The sequence below is a fragment of the Asparagus officinalis genome, chromosome 2 (genome assembly GCF_001876935.1).
Source record: "Asparagus officinalis chromosome 2, Aspof.V1, whole genome shotgun sequence".
NCBI lineage: Eukaryota > Viridiplantae > Streptophyta > Magnoliopsida > Asparagales > Asparagaceae > Asparagus > Asparagus officinalis.
Window position 1 is genome coordinate 75,755,677 of NC_033795.1, and position 15,564 is coordinate 75,771,240.

Consider the following 15,564-nt stretch of genomic DNA (forward strand, 5'->3'; position numbering starts at 1 on the left):
AGTAAACATGCTAGCTGTAGCATATGCTCGTCTGCTCACACCTAATCCTGTTGATATAATTGACCAAAATGGCCTGGTTCTGTATTTGCAGTTTGACTACCTACCCTACTTTTAAATTTTAACTAAATTTGAAGCATTCGTGGTTTAAGGTGCTCTTTGTTGTAAGAAGACGGATAACAAACTTCTTTAATGAATCATCAATTTTTTTTTAATTTTTTTTTGGTCCAGTTCAAATCTAAATCTTTTAATAGAAATAAGGAGTCAAATAGCTAAGGATTTGTGTGTGCAAGATATTCTTTCTACTAAAGCGACTTTTTTTGCCTTTTTATTTTCAGGATAAATGATTGCTATTTGTTATATATCAAAAGCCACATAATTTTTTATTTTTCTAGGATGTCTTTGGTTGGCTGCAAAAATGATGTGTATCAAATGTTGGAGCAGTAAACATTAATCCTGCATTTACACAATCGTGGTTGGTTGAAGTCAATTTTAATCCTGCATTTTTAGAAAATCAATTTTAAATCCTTAATAGTATGAGATTTTAATCCTGCATTTAAACATTAATCCTGCATTTAGACATCAAATTCCTTGTTACCATGTGGTGGAGACTGCATGTTCTATCATTAGATAAAAAGAGCTAATGGCATTTTTTTTTTCTTGACAGAAAACACCTCTTACATTTAGGAGTTATCCAAAAACTCCTTTTAACTTTAAAATTTTATCAGGAAACCCCCCCTAAATGATAATATTTTAAAGTTAAAAAGGATTTTCTACTGAAGTCTGAAAGTTAAAATGGGTTACGTAATAATCCCTACGCTTAAGATAGAGAGAAGGGGGATGAGGTTATGATATATATTTTGGAAGTTAATGAGAGTTTTTTTTTTGTTAAATTCAACCAAAGTTAAGGAGGAGTTTTATGATGTTTACCCTAAAATAAATTATAGATTTGTGTCTGCAGGATATTCTTTTATTAAGGATTGATTGCCATTCTTTATATGTAACTCAACCTAATTAATGTTTTTTTTTAGGGTGAACGATGGCGAACTTGCCAAGGCTAGAGAAATGGGAAGGGCATTGATAATCATATATATAGAACGGTTTTTCTATAGAGTGCCATTGGGCACTCTATAAGAGAGGAGAGAGATAGAAAGAAATGAATGAGGAGGGGGGCCCCCTGATTTGCATTGGGATCCTCTCTTCATTCATTTCTCTCTATCTCCCTCTTCTCTTATAGAGTGCCCAATGACACTCTATAGAAAAACCGTATATAGAATTATCGTCAAATATTTCTAGAAAGGCGATCTTATTATTATTATTAATGATAAGTTCTTAAATTAATAGGGTGCATGCGTATGTTCATCTATGCAATTGACCACCGCCAGCCTCACGACCATCTCACGTGTTTTGTGAACACAAGTGGACTATATATGCGTTTACGTACACGGCTAGCTCTCTGTCCCCATGCTAGAGTTGCTTTCCAAAAGTCAAATAACCCGCATACTAACAAATTCTGCATTGATTCTGTTCTATTTTAATGCTATTTTATTCTATATATTAAAAGTAATATATATATAACTTTTTTATTGATTGATTTTTGTAAGATAACATGTACACTTTTAATTCATTTCATCATTGTCTATATTATCCAATTTATTTGTCCATGTGCGTCATCTTTCTTCTTGTTCTTTGCTTCTTATCCCTGTCCCCCAGGTGACATCGCTGGAACAGTATAGCCTGAAACCCAGTTCATTAGTCAGCACACAAAACGAAAAGGTTACTTGAAAAAGTATAAAAAAAGGAGAGGAAATTAAATAAAAGATAAAACAATTTATAAAAGTTTAAAAATTATGTAAGATCATGAATTACGTATGATGAATGAGAGCAACTTTCGTTTCTTGGGAACTTATAATTACATTAATTGTATGTATTATTATTGATACTACTAAGTTTTGGGCTGGCATACAATATATACCTTGATATGTTTTCAGGGATTTTAGAACACGAAAAAAGAGGGGTTTTGACGGCACTTTGAGATCAGAGATCTTAGAAAGAGAAGGACCTATTGCAAGCATTATAATCTTCTTCAATTAATCAAAGTTTTTTTTGGTGTGGCTCCCGAGGACGTAGACACATTTACCGAACCTCGTTAAATTTGGTGTTCTCTGTTTAATTATTCCTTCCTGCAAGTTTTTCCTTTTATTTGCTGTGATTTCCTGTTTGCTTACTTTCGGCACAAGATCCGGAAGAGCACGAGTTGTGTGTTCAACCCCAACATAATCAAGAAATTTAACACTTAAACTAAAGGGTAAATTGCAGATAATTCAACTTATCTACACCTCCACACCCTCAACTATTTTTATCTCCCATTTATTGGCATCTTCGTAAGGATAAATTGTAGTCCACGCTCTCACTTTTGAATTAAGAGACAATAATAATTAATAAATGACTTAGGGGGTTGACTGTGATTTCCCCTAAAAAGATATAGAAACCCCCTTAGATTCTTTTATTCAACTAAACACCCTGTAAACTTATTATTCAACTAAACCCGCTGAACTTTTATCACACATAATCACATGACTTGCTTGTTTCATTAATCTTATGTGAAAACTTCTCATTTAATAACGAAAATTTCTTACGTGACCAAAGACAATGAAAGTTCCTTTCTAGCCCCCAAAACATACCTGTTTATTACAAAGAACAATGGAACTTTTTTTATTCTTTGGGGGCATTGAAGGGTTATTTTCATCTCTTATGGTCATGTGATTGCCACGAGACACGTTAAAGTTGATGATCCTAATTTGAGATATAAAATGAGAAATTTTGGATAGGATAAAAAAGTCAGGTGACTACTATATATATGTGCAATAATCTCCAAAGTTCAGGGGAGACGTAGTAGAATATAAAAAGTTTAGGGAGGTTTAGTCAACAACCCCCGAAAGTACTCTAGGGGGGTTTCTGAAAAGTTGACAAGGCAACAAGTACTCTTAACCAATGAACTTACTCCCACACTTGCTCTTATGAGCAAAAGGCCGCCCACACTTAGCCGCAACATAAACAAGCTTCTTCATGCTGATAACCTTCTCAACCCGAGGAGTGATGTACTTCCTGCATATACAAGGCACGTCAGAACCCTGTATAGCCTTGCAACATGCACCCGACGGCGGGACCGGCGGTCCGGGGATCTTGACGTACGTGGCGCACTGCTGAGTCAGCGCGGCGAGGTCGCCCTTGCAGGCTCCGACGACGATCGGGAACGGAGATGGGTCGAAGCTGTGGGAAGATGAGGTTAGGATGAAGAAGAGAACGAGAATGCTGAGGTTCCTCATGTTGATATTTCTACTTGTTTGTGCGTATATGTTTGGTGATGAGAGTTGAGTATATATAGATGTAGGCGTAGAGGTTTGGGTGTGGTTTTGTGAAATGAGGATTGCATGCATGAGATGGATGGTAGCGTGAGGGTTTTTTGAGTCTGGAGATGTGCACACACTAGATGCATGTGTGAGCTAATAATGAGCATGATGCTAATATGTGTATTTTTGTGACAAATGGAAAGGATACCTATAAAGGAGTTGGGATGAGGATCCGCTCATCTCCACCATCAAAAAATATAGTAGAGACACTATACTGCTTTTTACTACAACCACCGATGGACTAATTATTAATATAAGCTTACGATTTATTCTGAATCTAGAACTGATGTGTTACGTTTGTGTCTAATATGTACTAAAAAATAAATTAATCATAATCTTCCGTTAATCAATCAACATTCGAGCCAATGGTTCTCGGTTTAGATCACCTAGCTAGCTACCAGGATCGATCCAGAAACCGGAACCAGCTAGCATTAATTGAGATCGACAGCGGGGAGCTGCTGAGTGATTGCAGCGATGGCAACGGCAATCATGAAGAGACTTGTTTGTTGTTGTGTATCTGTGGAGGATTGTGATTCGTGAAAGCTAGCGTTGCTTGTTTATATAGAGAGTGATTTGGATTCATTATATTTGACATTTAACTTAGAAGTTTGTGGTTTGGTTAGCAGTGAAGGCGAAAGGACAAGAATATTGTGATGATTCTAGTAACTGTGTGCGTACTATACATTTATTCATTAGATTTGACTTGTAAATTGATTAGAGTTATAATATATGCTTTGGCTAATTAATGTGTGAAGGCAAAAGGACAAGCTTGTGTAATGGTTCTAGCTAGTCACTGAACTCGATCTATTTAATTCTGGGTTAATTTTACAAAACGTCCCTCAACTATGGGGGTTATCTCAGGAAAGCCCCAACAACTATTTTAATTCTAGAAAACCCCCTAAATTATGGAGTTAATCTAATATAATTTAAATCTAAAGGAACAAATGATTTAAAATGACCACACTATCCCTTATAAGATATTAAATTTTTTTACAATGTTGTTTCTTTTTAACTTTTTTTGGTTAAAAATAACTTCCATTTTATTTCGATACCTCCTCTTCTTATTCCTTCATCTTCATGGTACGTGCAAAACTATTTTTTTCCTTTCTCTTTTAAAACACTAAACTTGTTTTATTTTCTACTTATCCATACTAGTAACATTTAAAACAATTGAAACTTTTAGTTTTTTTTTGAAGATTAGTTTCCTCATCAAAACTCATCGAACTGAAGTCTAATATTTTGAATGGATTGGTTTTTTAAACTCACATGAAATTTTTTTCAACCAATGGTATTTTTATCATTGCATATTTCAAATTAATAATATTAGGGGGTTATTTGAGAAACTAGAAAGATAAAGGGGATTTTGTGATACACCCCATAGTTAAGAAGGGTTTAGTCATATTTTGAAAGTTGAGGGGGTTTTTTTACAACACCCTCAAATTTGATGGTGGTTTTCTAAAGATAAAATAGCTAGAGGGGTTTTCTGAGAAAAACCCCATAATCAAGGAGGTTTCTCTAAGGGCGTGTTTGGTTCGCTGTTTTGAACCGAAGAAACACTTTTCTCCTCCTGACACCCGCTCCACATCGACAAAACCCTTTCTAGGGTTTTCGTTTCTCGTCTTTGGTTCGCTTCTCCCCCTCGTCCCTCCAGCCGCGGAAATCCCCTCCACATCGGCATTTTTTCTTCGCCCCATTTCCTTCAAAAACGAGAGGAAATCGCCCCGATCTGTACGATTGTCAGATTTCGGGTAAATGGGCGGAATCACAGGTGAGGGCTAGGGTTACCTCCGACCCCCGCTCCACATCGACAAAACCCTTTCTAGGGTTTTCGTTTCTCGTCTTTGGTTCGCTTCTCCCCCTCGTCCCTCCAGCCGCGGAAATCCCCTCCACATCGGCATTTTTTCTTCGCCCCATTTCCTTCAAAAACGAGAGGAAATCGCCCCGATCTGTACGATTGTCAGATTTCGGGTAAATGGGCGGAATCACAGGTGAGGGCTTTTTTGCTGATTTCGTGGCTTGCTGGATTTTATCAGCGCCTTTATTGGGAAAAATTTGGGGGTTTTGCCGACTTTGATCTTCCTGGAAACTGATTTCAGACCTAAGGTATGATTCTCAACTCAAAAAGAATTTTTAAAAATTTTGTCCAGGGTTGTTGCTGCTGGTTGTTCCTTCAATTGCTGTTGGTTGTGTCCAGGTTTGTGTTGTTGTCTGGTTGTTGTTGTGTTGTTGGTTGTTGTTGTCTCCAGTTTTGTTGCTGGTTGTTCCTTCAGTTGCTGGTTGTGTTGGTTGTGTCCAGGTTTGTTGTGTCTGGTTGTTGTTGTTCCTTCAGTTTAAGTTTTGATTATTGACATTGCATATGAATGCTTGGTAGGTATATTAATTATTTCAATTTGATTTTTGCATCGTAGATGGATGGTGATGGGGATTGTACCGATGAACAAAGTGTTGTTAATGTGGTTCAAGGTGCTGCACTATCCGTTCTTGTTATAATAATTACATTCATAAGGAGAATGCAAGCTAGACGTAAATCTATACGTCGTGGTCCAAGTGAGGAAAAAAAAAGACAAGAGAGGTCTAGAATTGAACATATAGAGCGTATTTATAATGGTTTTAGTGATAGTTGTGTGAATTATATTAGAATGCGGAGTGGTGCTTTTGTTAAGCTAGTAAGTATAATGAGGAACAATATGCTTCTAAAAGACTCAAGGAATATATCAGTGGAAGAACAACTTATCATGACACTAAATATTTTGGGTCATAAATCTAAAAATCGCATTGTGAGATCTCATTTCATAAGATCAGGGGAGACAGTCAGTAGATATTTCAACAAGGTTTTACAAGCAATTATCTGTTTGCGTGAACGCTACATGAGACAAGCCATCAATGATACTCCCCAAGAGATCGTTAACAACCAGCTATACTATCCTTATTTCAAGGTATATCTACATTTTAACCACAGTTACATGTATAAGCAATAAAAATAAATGATAACTTAGTAATGTGATACACGTATTATAGGATTGCATTGGTATGATAGATGGGACTCATGTTGATGCAATGCTTCCGATTAATCTTGTTGCACGATTTCGAGGCCGCAAAGGTGTTACACAGAACGTGCTTGCAGCTTGCACCCCAGACAAATTGTTCACATATGTCTTAGCAGGTTGGGAGGGGTCTGCAAATGATTTTAGAATTCTCCAAGATGCATTATCTAGACCACAACCACATGGATTGAAAGTCCTAATATTAGTGGGGTACAACTTTCTCCCACTAGTGGTTATGGCTCAACTCCCGAATCAGGTTCCAAACGGGTGCTCATAGAAGGAGGGGAAGAAACATCACCAAATCCAAAGAAGAGGAGGAAAAACACATCAACAAATAAAAAAAATAGTGAGACTGGAGGTCTTAAAGGTAACAAACATATGTTCTGGGATTCCCGTTACGATGATGAGCTCATTCCATTTCTTGCCGACATGGTAAGAAAGGGTTACAAACCCGACAAAAGCTTTAAGAGAACCGCTTTTCATATGGCTTCCCAGCATATTAATGAGAAGTTTAACACATCATTCAAGTGGGAAAACTGTCATGAACCGCATCAAAAGCTTTGCGTACAAGATTCCTGTGATATGGAACATGTCGTAATCTTAGTGGTGCCGGTTGGGAGAACCGCTTTTCATATGGCTTCCCAGCATATTAATGAGAAGTTTAACACATCATTCAAGTGGGAAAATGTCATGAACCGCATCAAAACTTTGCGTACAAGATTCCGTGATATGGAAACATGTCGTAATCTTAGTGGTGCCGGTTGGGATGAAAGCACCAAGACTGTCATCATGGATCCTGAATGTTTGGATAGGTGGATTGAGGTACATAAACTATTTTTACATAACCCTTGATTACTTATCTTATTTACATGTTTTCATTGAATTAATTCAATTATACTTTTCAGGACAAGAGCTTTAAGAATGCTAAACTTAGACAATATGTCAATAAACCCTTGACTCACTACGATGATCTTTCCCTTATCATCGGGGATGATCAAGCTAGAGGAGAATTTGCATGTGATGCTTGGAAAAAATTTAGTCGTAGTGAGTCCATAAATCTTGGAGATGATGGTGACTCGCCTTTACCTGCCTCACAATCCCCTCAAGTACACATTTTAGATGAAGAGGACACTCCTCCGCCTAAGGAAACACCCGCCATATCAAGTTCTAAAGCAAAGGTATGTGTTGCTAAGGGAAAGGCTCGTAGGAACAACCTAGAAGATGAGCTCATGTTAAAAATGGTGGATAAGATAGATGTATTTAGCGCAAACATGAAGTGTGTAAATATGCATTGGACCGAGAAGTTATCCACGGTCATATATGCTCATTTACAAGATTTTAGTGTTGAAAAGCTAGATACATACTACCGACACTTATATTTGAATGAGCATGAAGCAAGACTATTTATGGGCATATCATCGGTTGGTCAAAAAGAGATGATTGCTACCTTTCTCAACGAAGGGGGTTGAAGACCGATAGAAGAAGTCTCTACGTGGTATTTTGTGATTCTCATTTCTAACATACTTGTGAAATCCACTTACTTTTGGTGATAATGTTTTTATTGTGTTTGTGGAACATTATGATGATGGAACATATTGTTGTAATATGTAGTAAGTATTTATTTGCTTCCATTTTGTAATATTTATCTTCCATGATTAATATCATTTTGTGGAATACTAACTTTTGTAATTGAATTTGTGAATGCAGGATATTTCCTAAGATGCAAGCAACCTACAATGTGTACACATTGTACTGGATGGCTATTGCTCTGGGGCATTTAGGTATTTGGTTTTCGTTGGTGATTTTTTTATTTTTAGGCTATGATGATTGTCAATTTTTCTGAGATTAGCAACCTGCAATATCTATTGATATTGCATTGGATGGCTAACAATGATGATATTGACCAAGTTCTGAGCCCTAAGCTAAACACAACATGTGCTCAGTCTATGTTGGTAGTTGTTGTTGTTGCTGGTTGCTGGTTCTTCTGATTTGGTTGTTGCTGGTTAGTTTGGTTGTTGCTGGTTTTTGCCGGTTGCTGGTTGGTGGTTTCTTGTTGTTGCTGGTTGCTGGTTAGTTTGGTTGTTGGGTTTGTGGTTTCTTGTTGTTGCTGGTTGTTGGTTAGTTTGCTGGTTGTTCCTTCAGTTGTTGTTGTTGTGTCCAGAGTTGTGTTGTTGTGTCGTTTGGTTGTTGGGCCTGAATGTTTCTTGTTGTTGCTGGTTGTTGGTTAGTTTGTTGTTGTGTCCAGGTTTGTGACAACTTCCAGTTTTGTGCACACCAGTTTTTTTTGGGTTTGTTGTTGTGTCCAGGTTTGTGACAACTTCCAGTTTTGTGCACACCAGTTTTGTGAGCTCACTGTTTGTGGATGCTCTGTTGTTCATCTTCTATTTGAGCTAATGTTTTGTGGAGTTCTATGTGTGCTCAGATTTTCCGTACTATTTGTTGATTTTGATACTGTTTGTGGGTGTTCAATTTAGGCTATGATGATTGTTAATTTTTCTGAGATTAGCAACCTGCAATATCTATTGATATTGCACCGGATGGCTAACGATGATGATATTGAACAAGTTCTGAGCCCACAGTCATAATTCACATATACTGGATGGCTATTTGCTATGTTATGTACTAAAATATGGCTATTCAGGCCGTTTATATGTTTTTATAGGTTTCAGAAAATTTTTTGGCTAATTCAGGTACGTATTTCATAAATTTATGAATAATCAGGTTATTACAGGTCTTGTTTATTTTTTCTTCGAAAACAGGTTTTGTGTGATTATTTTCATCTCAAACAGGTATATTTCATGTCAAATCAGGTACGCAGTTCATGTTACAGTAGGTTTCAGATGATTTCAGGTTTCGTATGATTTCATTAATACAAACAGAAATTTATAATTCATTCGGGTTATTAATATTTGTTCATGATACATTCGCACTTTTATATGATTAAGATTACATCTCATAACTAGCACAAATAATTTTTGTCTATAGTGGGGGGTAATCTTACCATGGTGACTCTAAACACTTTTCCCTACACACTTCAAAACCAACCAAACACAAGAAAAGTGGGAAATGTCAAATCAACATAAGTTTTCCCTTTTTTTCTCTTGCAAACCAAACACAAGAAAAGTAAAAACATTGGTTTTTCACCATTTTTTTGTGCGAACCAAACCAAAACAAACTATTTCTTGGAAAAGTTTGGAAAACTAAAAACATTGGTTTCTTTACTTGGAATTACATTTCCCTATATCTAGGAAACGAACCAAACAGCCCCTAAAATTAATTAACCCTTTAATTTTCATGTGAACCTGTCAGATTGTGACCGTTGTCGTAAAACAAGACAAGGAAACTTGGTTTTATCAAATTTTCAGCGACCATGAATTTTCAGGCGCATGGAGCTCATATAGTTTGAAATTCTAAACAAGAAGATATAATAACAAATCAAGGAATAAAAGGGTAAGCTAATTAGCATGGTTACAACTAATCTTTCCAATTTATTATTAAGTTACCACTTGTCCTGGTGAAATATGTTAAATGGTAAAAACATGGCTGCCGTTCATTTTCTCATCAAAATACAACCAATGTTGGTATGGTTACATTGGTTATCCGAATGAGACTGCCGAGGTATAAAATTGGCCAAGAAATTGTTGGGGATTCGAACCTCACAATCCAACTCGTACCCTTCTGGATCTTGTGATGAAAGTAAGCAAGCAAGAAATCACAGTAAATAAAAGATAAAACTTGCAGAAAAATTAATAAGAAGAGAGAACACCAGATTTAATGAGGTTCGGCAAACGTGCCTACGTCCTCGGGAGCCACACCACAAAAACTTGATTAATTGAAGAAGATTACAATGTTCACAAATAAGTTTTTATCTCTCTAAGATCTCTCTGAAAGAATCCTCTCCAAACCCTCTTTTTCTATGTTGTTTATAACCCTAAAATCGTTTAGGTATATATAGCATCCTGACCCAAAACAGTTTCCCAAATGAATCAGAAAATTGGAAAAACCGATTCCGGTCGACCCGACCATGGGTGTCGGTCGATCGGCCAGAACACACTATTTAGAGGGTTTTCGTGTATGTTATCGGTCGACCGGATCAAGACCCTCGATCGACTGGCCAGAGCGCTGTTTCCAGCCTTGTTTCCTGCAGTCTCTTCGGTCGATCGGATCTCCTCCATCGGTCGATCGACCTGAGATTTTTTAGCCTCGCAGAATTATTTTAGGTTTCGTTCTTCACACGATCAAAACCAACAATCTCCCACTTGGAGACGAAACCGCCATCAACGAGCTATCCCGACCTCCCTCCATCTTCGCAAGCATCTTCTCCTACCTGGAAAAATCCATTCTTCAATCAATATCATCTCGGCGATCCCGTCGATCCTCCTAGTGTGGCTCCGCCTTCATCTTCTACGCGTGAAGGCCAACTAAAGTTGCGCACAACTCTAGTTTGTCAATGGTCACTGCTTTCGTCAACATATCCGTAGGATTTTGACTCCCCAAAATCTTCTCCACCTGTAACTTCTCGTCCTCATGCAACGAGCGTATGAAATGGTAATGTACGTCGATGTGCTTCATTCTGGTATGATATACTAGATTCTTAGCAAGGTTTATAACGCTCTGGCTATCACAATAAACAACTCTATTCCCCTACTTCAGATCCAACTCTTTCAGGCACCCGGTTAACCAAATCATCTCCTTGCTGGCTTCAGTCACTGCGACATACTCTGCCTCAATTGTGGACAATGTTATAATTTTTTGCAAACGTGAGACCTAACTCATTGCTGTCGACGCTAAGGTATAAACATACCCCGTGATACTTCGCCTCGTATCATGATCACCGGTGAAATCTGTATCTACGTATCCTCGTAGTACCAATTCCTTTCTCCTGAAACATAGTGGCATGTCTGTAGTCTCTCTCAAGTAGCACAATATCCATTTTACGGCCTCCCAATGCTGCTTTCTTGGATTACTTGCAAATCTGCTTACAACTTTCACTGTATGGGAGATATCAGGCCTCATGTAAATCATCGTGTACATAAGACTACCAATGGCTGATGAATATGACACTCTGCTCATATGCTCCTTCTCTACATCTGTCTTGTGCGGTTATTTCTCAGATAACTTGAATTGACTTCCAAGGAGCGTGCTAACAACCTTACCATTTTGCATGTAAAATCTCTGAAGTACATTCTCAATGTATTCAGCCTGACTCAACTTCAATGTCCCTTCGGTTTCATCTCGATTGATTCGCATTCCAAGAATCTTCTTCGCTGCACCCAAATCCTTCATAGCAAACTTCTTCGCCAACTGCTTCTTCAATTTGTTTATCTCTTCTAAACACGGTCCTGCAACTAGTATGTCATTAACATACAATAATAACACGATATAGCTAGATTCGAATCTCTTGAAGTAGCAACAATGATATGAATTGCATCTTCCATAGCCATTGCTCTGCATGAAGTTGTTGAACTTCTTGTACCACTGTCTCGGAGCCTGTTTCAATCCGTACAAGCTCTTCTTGAGCTTACTTACCATCTCTTCATTTTCTTCTTCGATAAATCCAACATATTGCTTCATGTAGATTTCTTTATCCAAAGCACCATAAAGAAATGCAGTCTTCATATCTAATTGCTCAAGGTAGAAATCTTCTAATGCTACTAAGCTCAACATCATTCTAATGGCTGTAAACTTCACAACGGGGGAAAATATCTCCATATAATCCACTCATTCAAGCTGTTAGAACCCCTTCATGACTAATCAGGCCTTGTATCTCTTGCTTTCATCACTCTTCTGCTTGACCCGATAGATCTGTCTCATTCTCCACCATGGCTTTCCACTTCTTGAAGATCTCGAACACCTCTGCCTTGTGCTTCATGAAGTATACCCATACCTTCCTCGAATGATCGTTGATAAAGGTGACGTAGTATGCCGAACCGCCAAGAGAAAACACGCTAGCTGTACCCCATACATATGTATGAACAAGCTCTAGATTCTGAGCTTTAGGTGGTCTTCCACTCTTGTAAAAGCTGACCCTCCTATGCTTCCGTAGATGCAATCCTTACAAACATTAACTTTCATTGAATCGATGTCGGTTAGCTCTGTGAGTGAATATTCATACCCTTCTCGCTCATGTGTTCCAACCTATTGTGCCACAGATCTATACTCTTTTTGCCAGCTACAATTGAGAGGGTGTCACTCGCATGTGAAGTAAGGTAGAGAGTTTTTTTGTTGCCTTGGGCAACCACCATAGTGCCGGTTGAGATCTTCCATGAATCCCTGATGAATGTTGAAACATAGCCTTCAGCTCCAAGCTGGCCGACCAAAACAAGATTCCTCTTCAGCTTCAGTACATGTCTGATGTTCTTCAGATTCCACTTAGAGCTCTTTATCTGTATCTGCATGTCGCCCCTTCCCATAATACTACAAGGCTCGTTGTCCCCTAAGTACACTTTTTCAAAGTTCGATGCTACATAGTTCTGTAGAAACTTCCTATTAGCAGTGGCGTGGAATGAGGCTCCTGAGTCAATGACCCAAGAATCAGAATCACTGTCCATAGCAAGGATCAATGTATCTTGTACGATATGAGCCTCATGCTCATTCACATCATTCTTTGACACTTTGCAGAATGAAGACATATGGCCTTCCTGGCTGTAGTTCTAACATTTCCCTTTGATAGGTCTCACCTTCGAGTTCGACCTCTTCTTGTTTGACTTCGACCGATTCCTGTTCTGGTTTTCCTTCTTCTAGCTTCTGCCTCTTTGCTCGAGATTTAGGGCTGAACCTAAACCTTCTGATTCAGACAACTTCCTTCTAACCTCCTTGGATACAATCATGCTAACAACCTCGCTCAGTTTTAACTTCTCCTTTCCCGCTGAGTTGCTAATTGCGATTACACAACCTGCCAACTATTCGGTAACTACGATAGAATCAATAAGGCCTGCACCTCGTCATCAAACGTGATGTCGACGAAGATAAGTTGATCAACAATCGTGTTGAACTCGCTGAGATGCATCATGAAGGAAAATCCTTCTGCCATCTTTAGGTTGAAGAGCATCTTGACAAGATGCACCTTATTTGTGGCTGACGGTTGCTCATACATCTTCGTGAGCATTTTCATAAGCCCCACCATTGTCTTCTCCTTCAATATATTATGGGTGACTGATTTGGCGAGCAACAACCAGATTTTTCCTAGAGACTTCCTATACAGTATTTTCTAGTCCTTGTCTATCTCCTCCTTCTTCTTTCCCTTAGCTTTGCCCATCAACGGGCGGTAAAGATCCTTCTGGTACAGATAGTTATTTATTTATGACTTTCAGTAGGTGATGTCTGAGTCGTCAAACTTCTCAATCTTTGATTTGCCTTCTTCTGTCATAGCTTTCTCACAAATCTGCCGAACGGAGCTCTGATACCAGTTGTTAGGGATTCGAACCTCATAATCGGACCCGTGTCCTTCCAGATCTTGTGATGAAAGTAAGCAAGTAAGAAATCACGGCAAATAAAAAATAAAAGTTGCAGAAAAAAATAAGAAGAAAAGAGAACACCAGATTTAGCGAGGTTCGGCAAACGTGCCTACGTCCTCGGGAGCCACACCACAAAAACTTGATTAATTGAAGAAGATTACAATGCCCACAAATATGTTTTTATCTCTCTCAGATCTCTCTGAAAGAATCCCGTCAAAACCCTCTTTTTATATGTTGCTTATAACCCTAAAATCGTTTAGGTATATATAACATCCTAGCCCAAAACAATTTCCCAAACGAATCAGGAAACTGGAAAAACCGATTCTAGTCGACCGGACCATGAGTGTCGATCGACCGGCCAGAACACACTATTTTACAGTGTTTTCATGCATGTTATCGGTTGACCGGATCAAGGCCCACGGTCGACTAGCCAGATCACTTTTTCCAGCCTCGTTTCCTGTAGTCTCTTCAGTCGACCTGATCTCCTCCATCAGTCGACCGACCTGAGATTTTTCAGCCTCGCAGAATTATTTCAGGTTTCATTGTTCACACGACCAAAACCAACAGGAATGATATAATTTTTAAGCAACTTCTTCCTAAATCCATTGGGAACAGTATTCAAGGGCTAAATTATGCAATTATGGTTGAACTATGAAGTTTTGTGATGACTGTCATGTGAAAACGGCGAATGAATTGTGAAAAACGTGAAGAATAACCCAAAACAGACTCCACCACACCCTGGTGTGGTGTCTGCCATGGGTGTGGTAGAATCTGTCCTGCACCACACCCTCTGCCACACCCACGGTGCAGGGTGTGGCAGAATCTATCCTGCACCACACCCTCTGCCACACCCATGGTGCAGGGTGTGGCAGACTCGTTTTTTAGAATCCTCCTTTGTTTGGGAATCCTCCTTTGTTTGGGATTGTGTTTTATTATAAATAGGACCATATTTTTTTAGGTTCAGGATTCTATTACGGCACAGAGACAGAGGAGAGACATACGGGTGCCAGCACGGTATGCCGACACAGTTGCATATGCACTTTCGGTGGAGAGTATCGATGAGATGGTGCCTACTATATTCAGAGAGGCCGAGCAGAGTTCGGAGGCTGATTCGTGACGGGTGGCTATGCAGGAGGAGATGTAGTCCCTTCATAAGAACGATACATGGGAGCTTGTTGAGCTTCCAAAGGGGCGGAAGGCGATTGGGTGCAAGTGGGTGTACACGAAGAAGGAGGGCATTGAGGGCACTCCAGTGAGGTTCAAGGCTAGGTTGGTTGCGAAGGGCTATGCACAGGAGGAAGGTATTGATTACAATGAGGTTTTCTCTCCGGTGGTGAAGCACTCTTCGATTCGGATTTTGCTAGCTTTGGTGGCACAGTATGGTTTGGAGTTAGATCAGTTGGATGTGAAGACGGCATTTCTTCATGATGATCTTGATGAAGAAATATATATGACTCAGCCATTGGGATTCCGAGCTGCAGGGAAAGATAAGTTGATTTGCAGGTTAAAGAAATCACTATACGGTTTGAAGCAATCTCCTCGACAGTGGTATAAGCGATTCGATGGTTTTATGCTTGGTCATTCGTACACTCGGCGCCAGTTTGATCCTTGTGTGTATTTTCGCAAGTTGAGAGGAGGTGCGTACATTTATTT

At 38.9% G+C, this 15,564-nt stretch overlaps 1 protein-coding gene across 1 annotated transcript; it reads right to left on the minus strand.

Annotated features, from left to right (window-relative positions):
* On the minus strand, positions 1,569 to 3,346 carry LOC109829633 (xylogen-like protein 11). Its single transcript, XM_020396684.1, has 2 exons — positions 3,002 to 3,346; positions 1,569 to 1,734 (listed from the first exon to the last, which is right to left on the minus strand). The coding sequence occupies exons 1-2, from the start codon at positions 3,324 to 3,326 to the stop codon at positions 1,694 to 1,696; spliced, it is 366 nt and encodes a 121-aa protein (XP_020252273.1). The 5' UTR covers positions 3,327 to 3,346; the 3' UTR covers positions 1,569 to 1,693.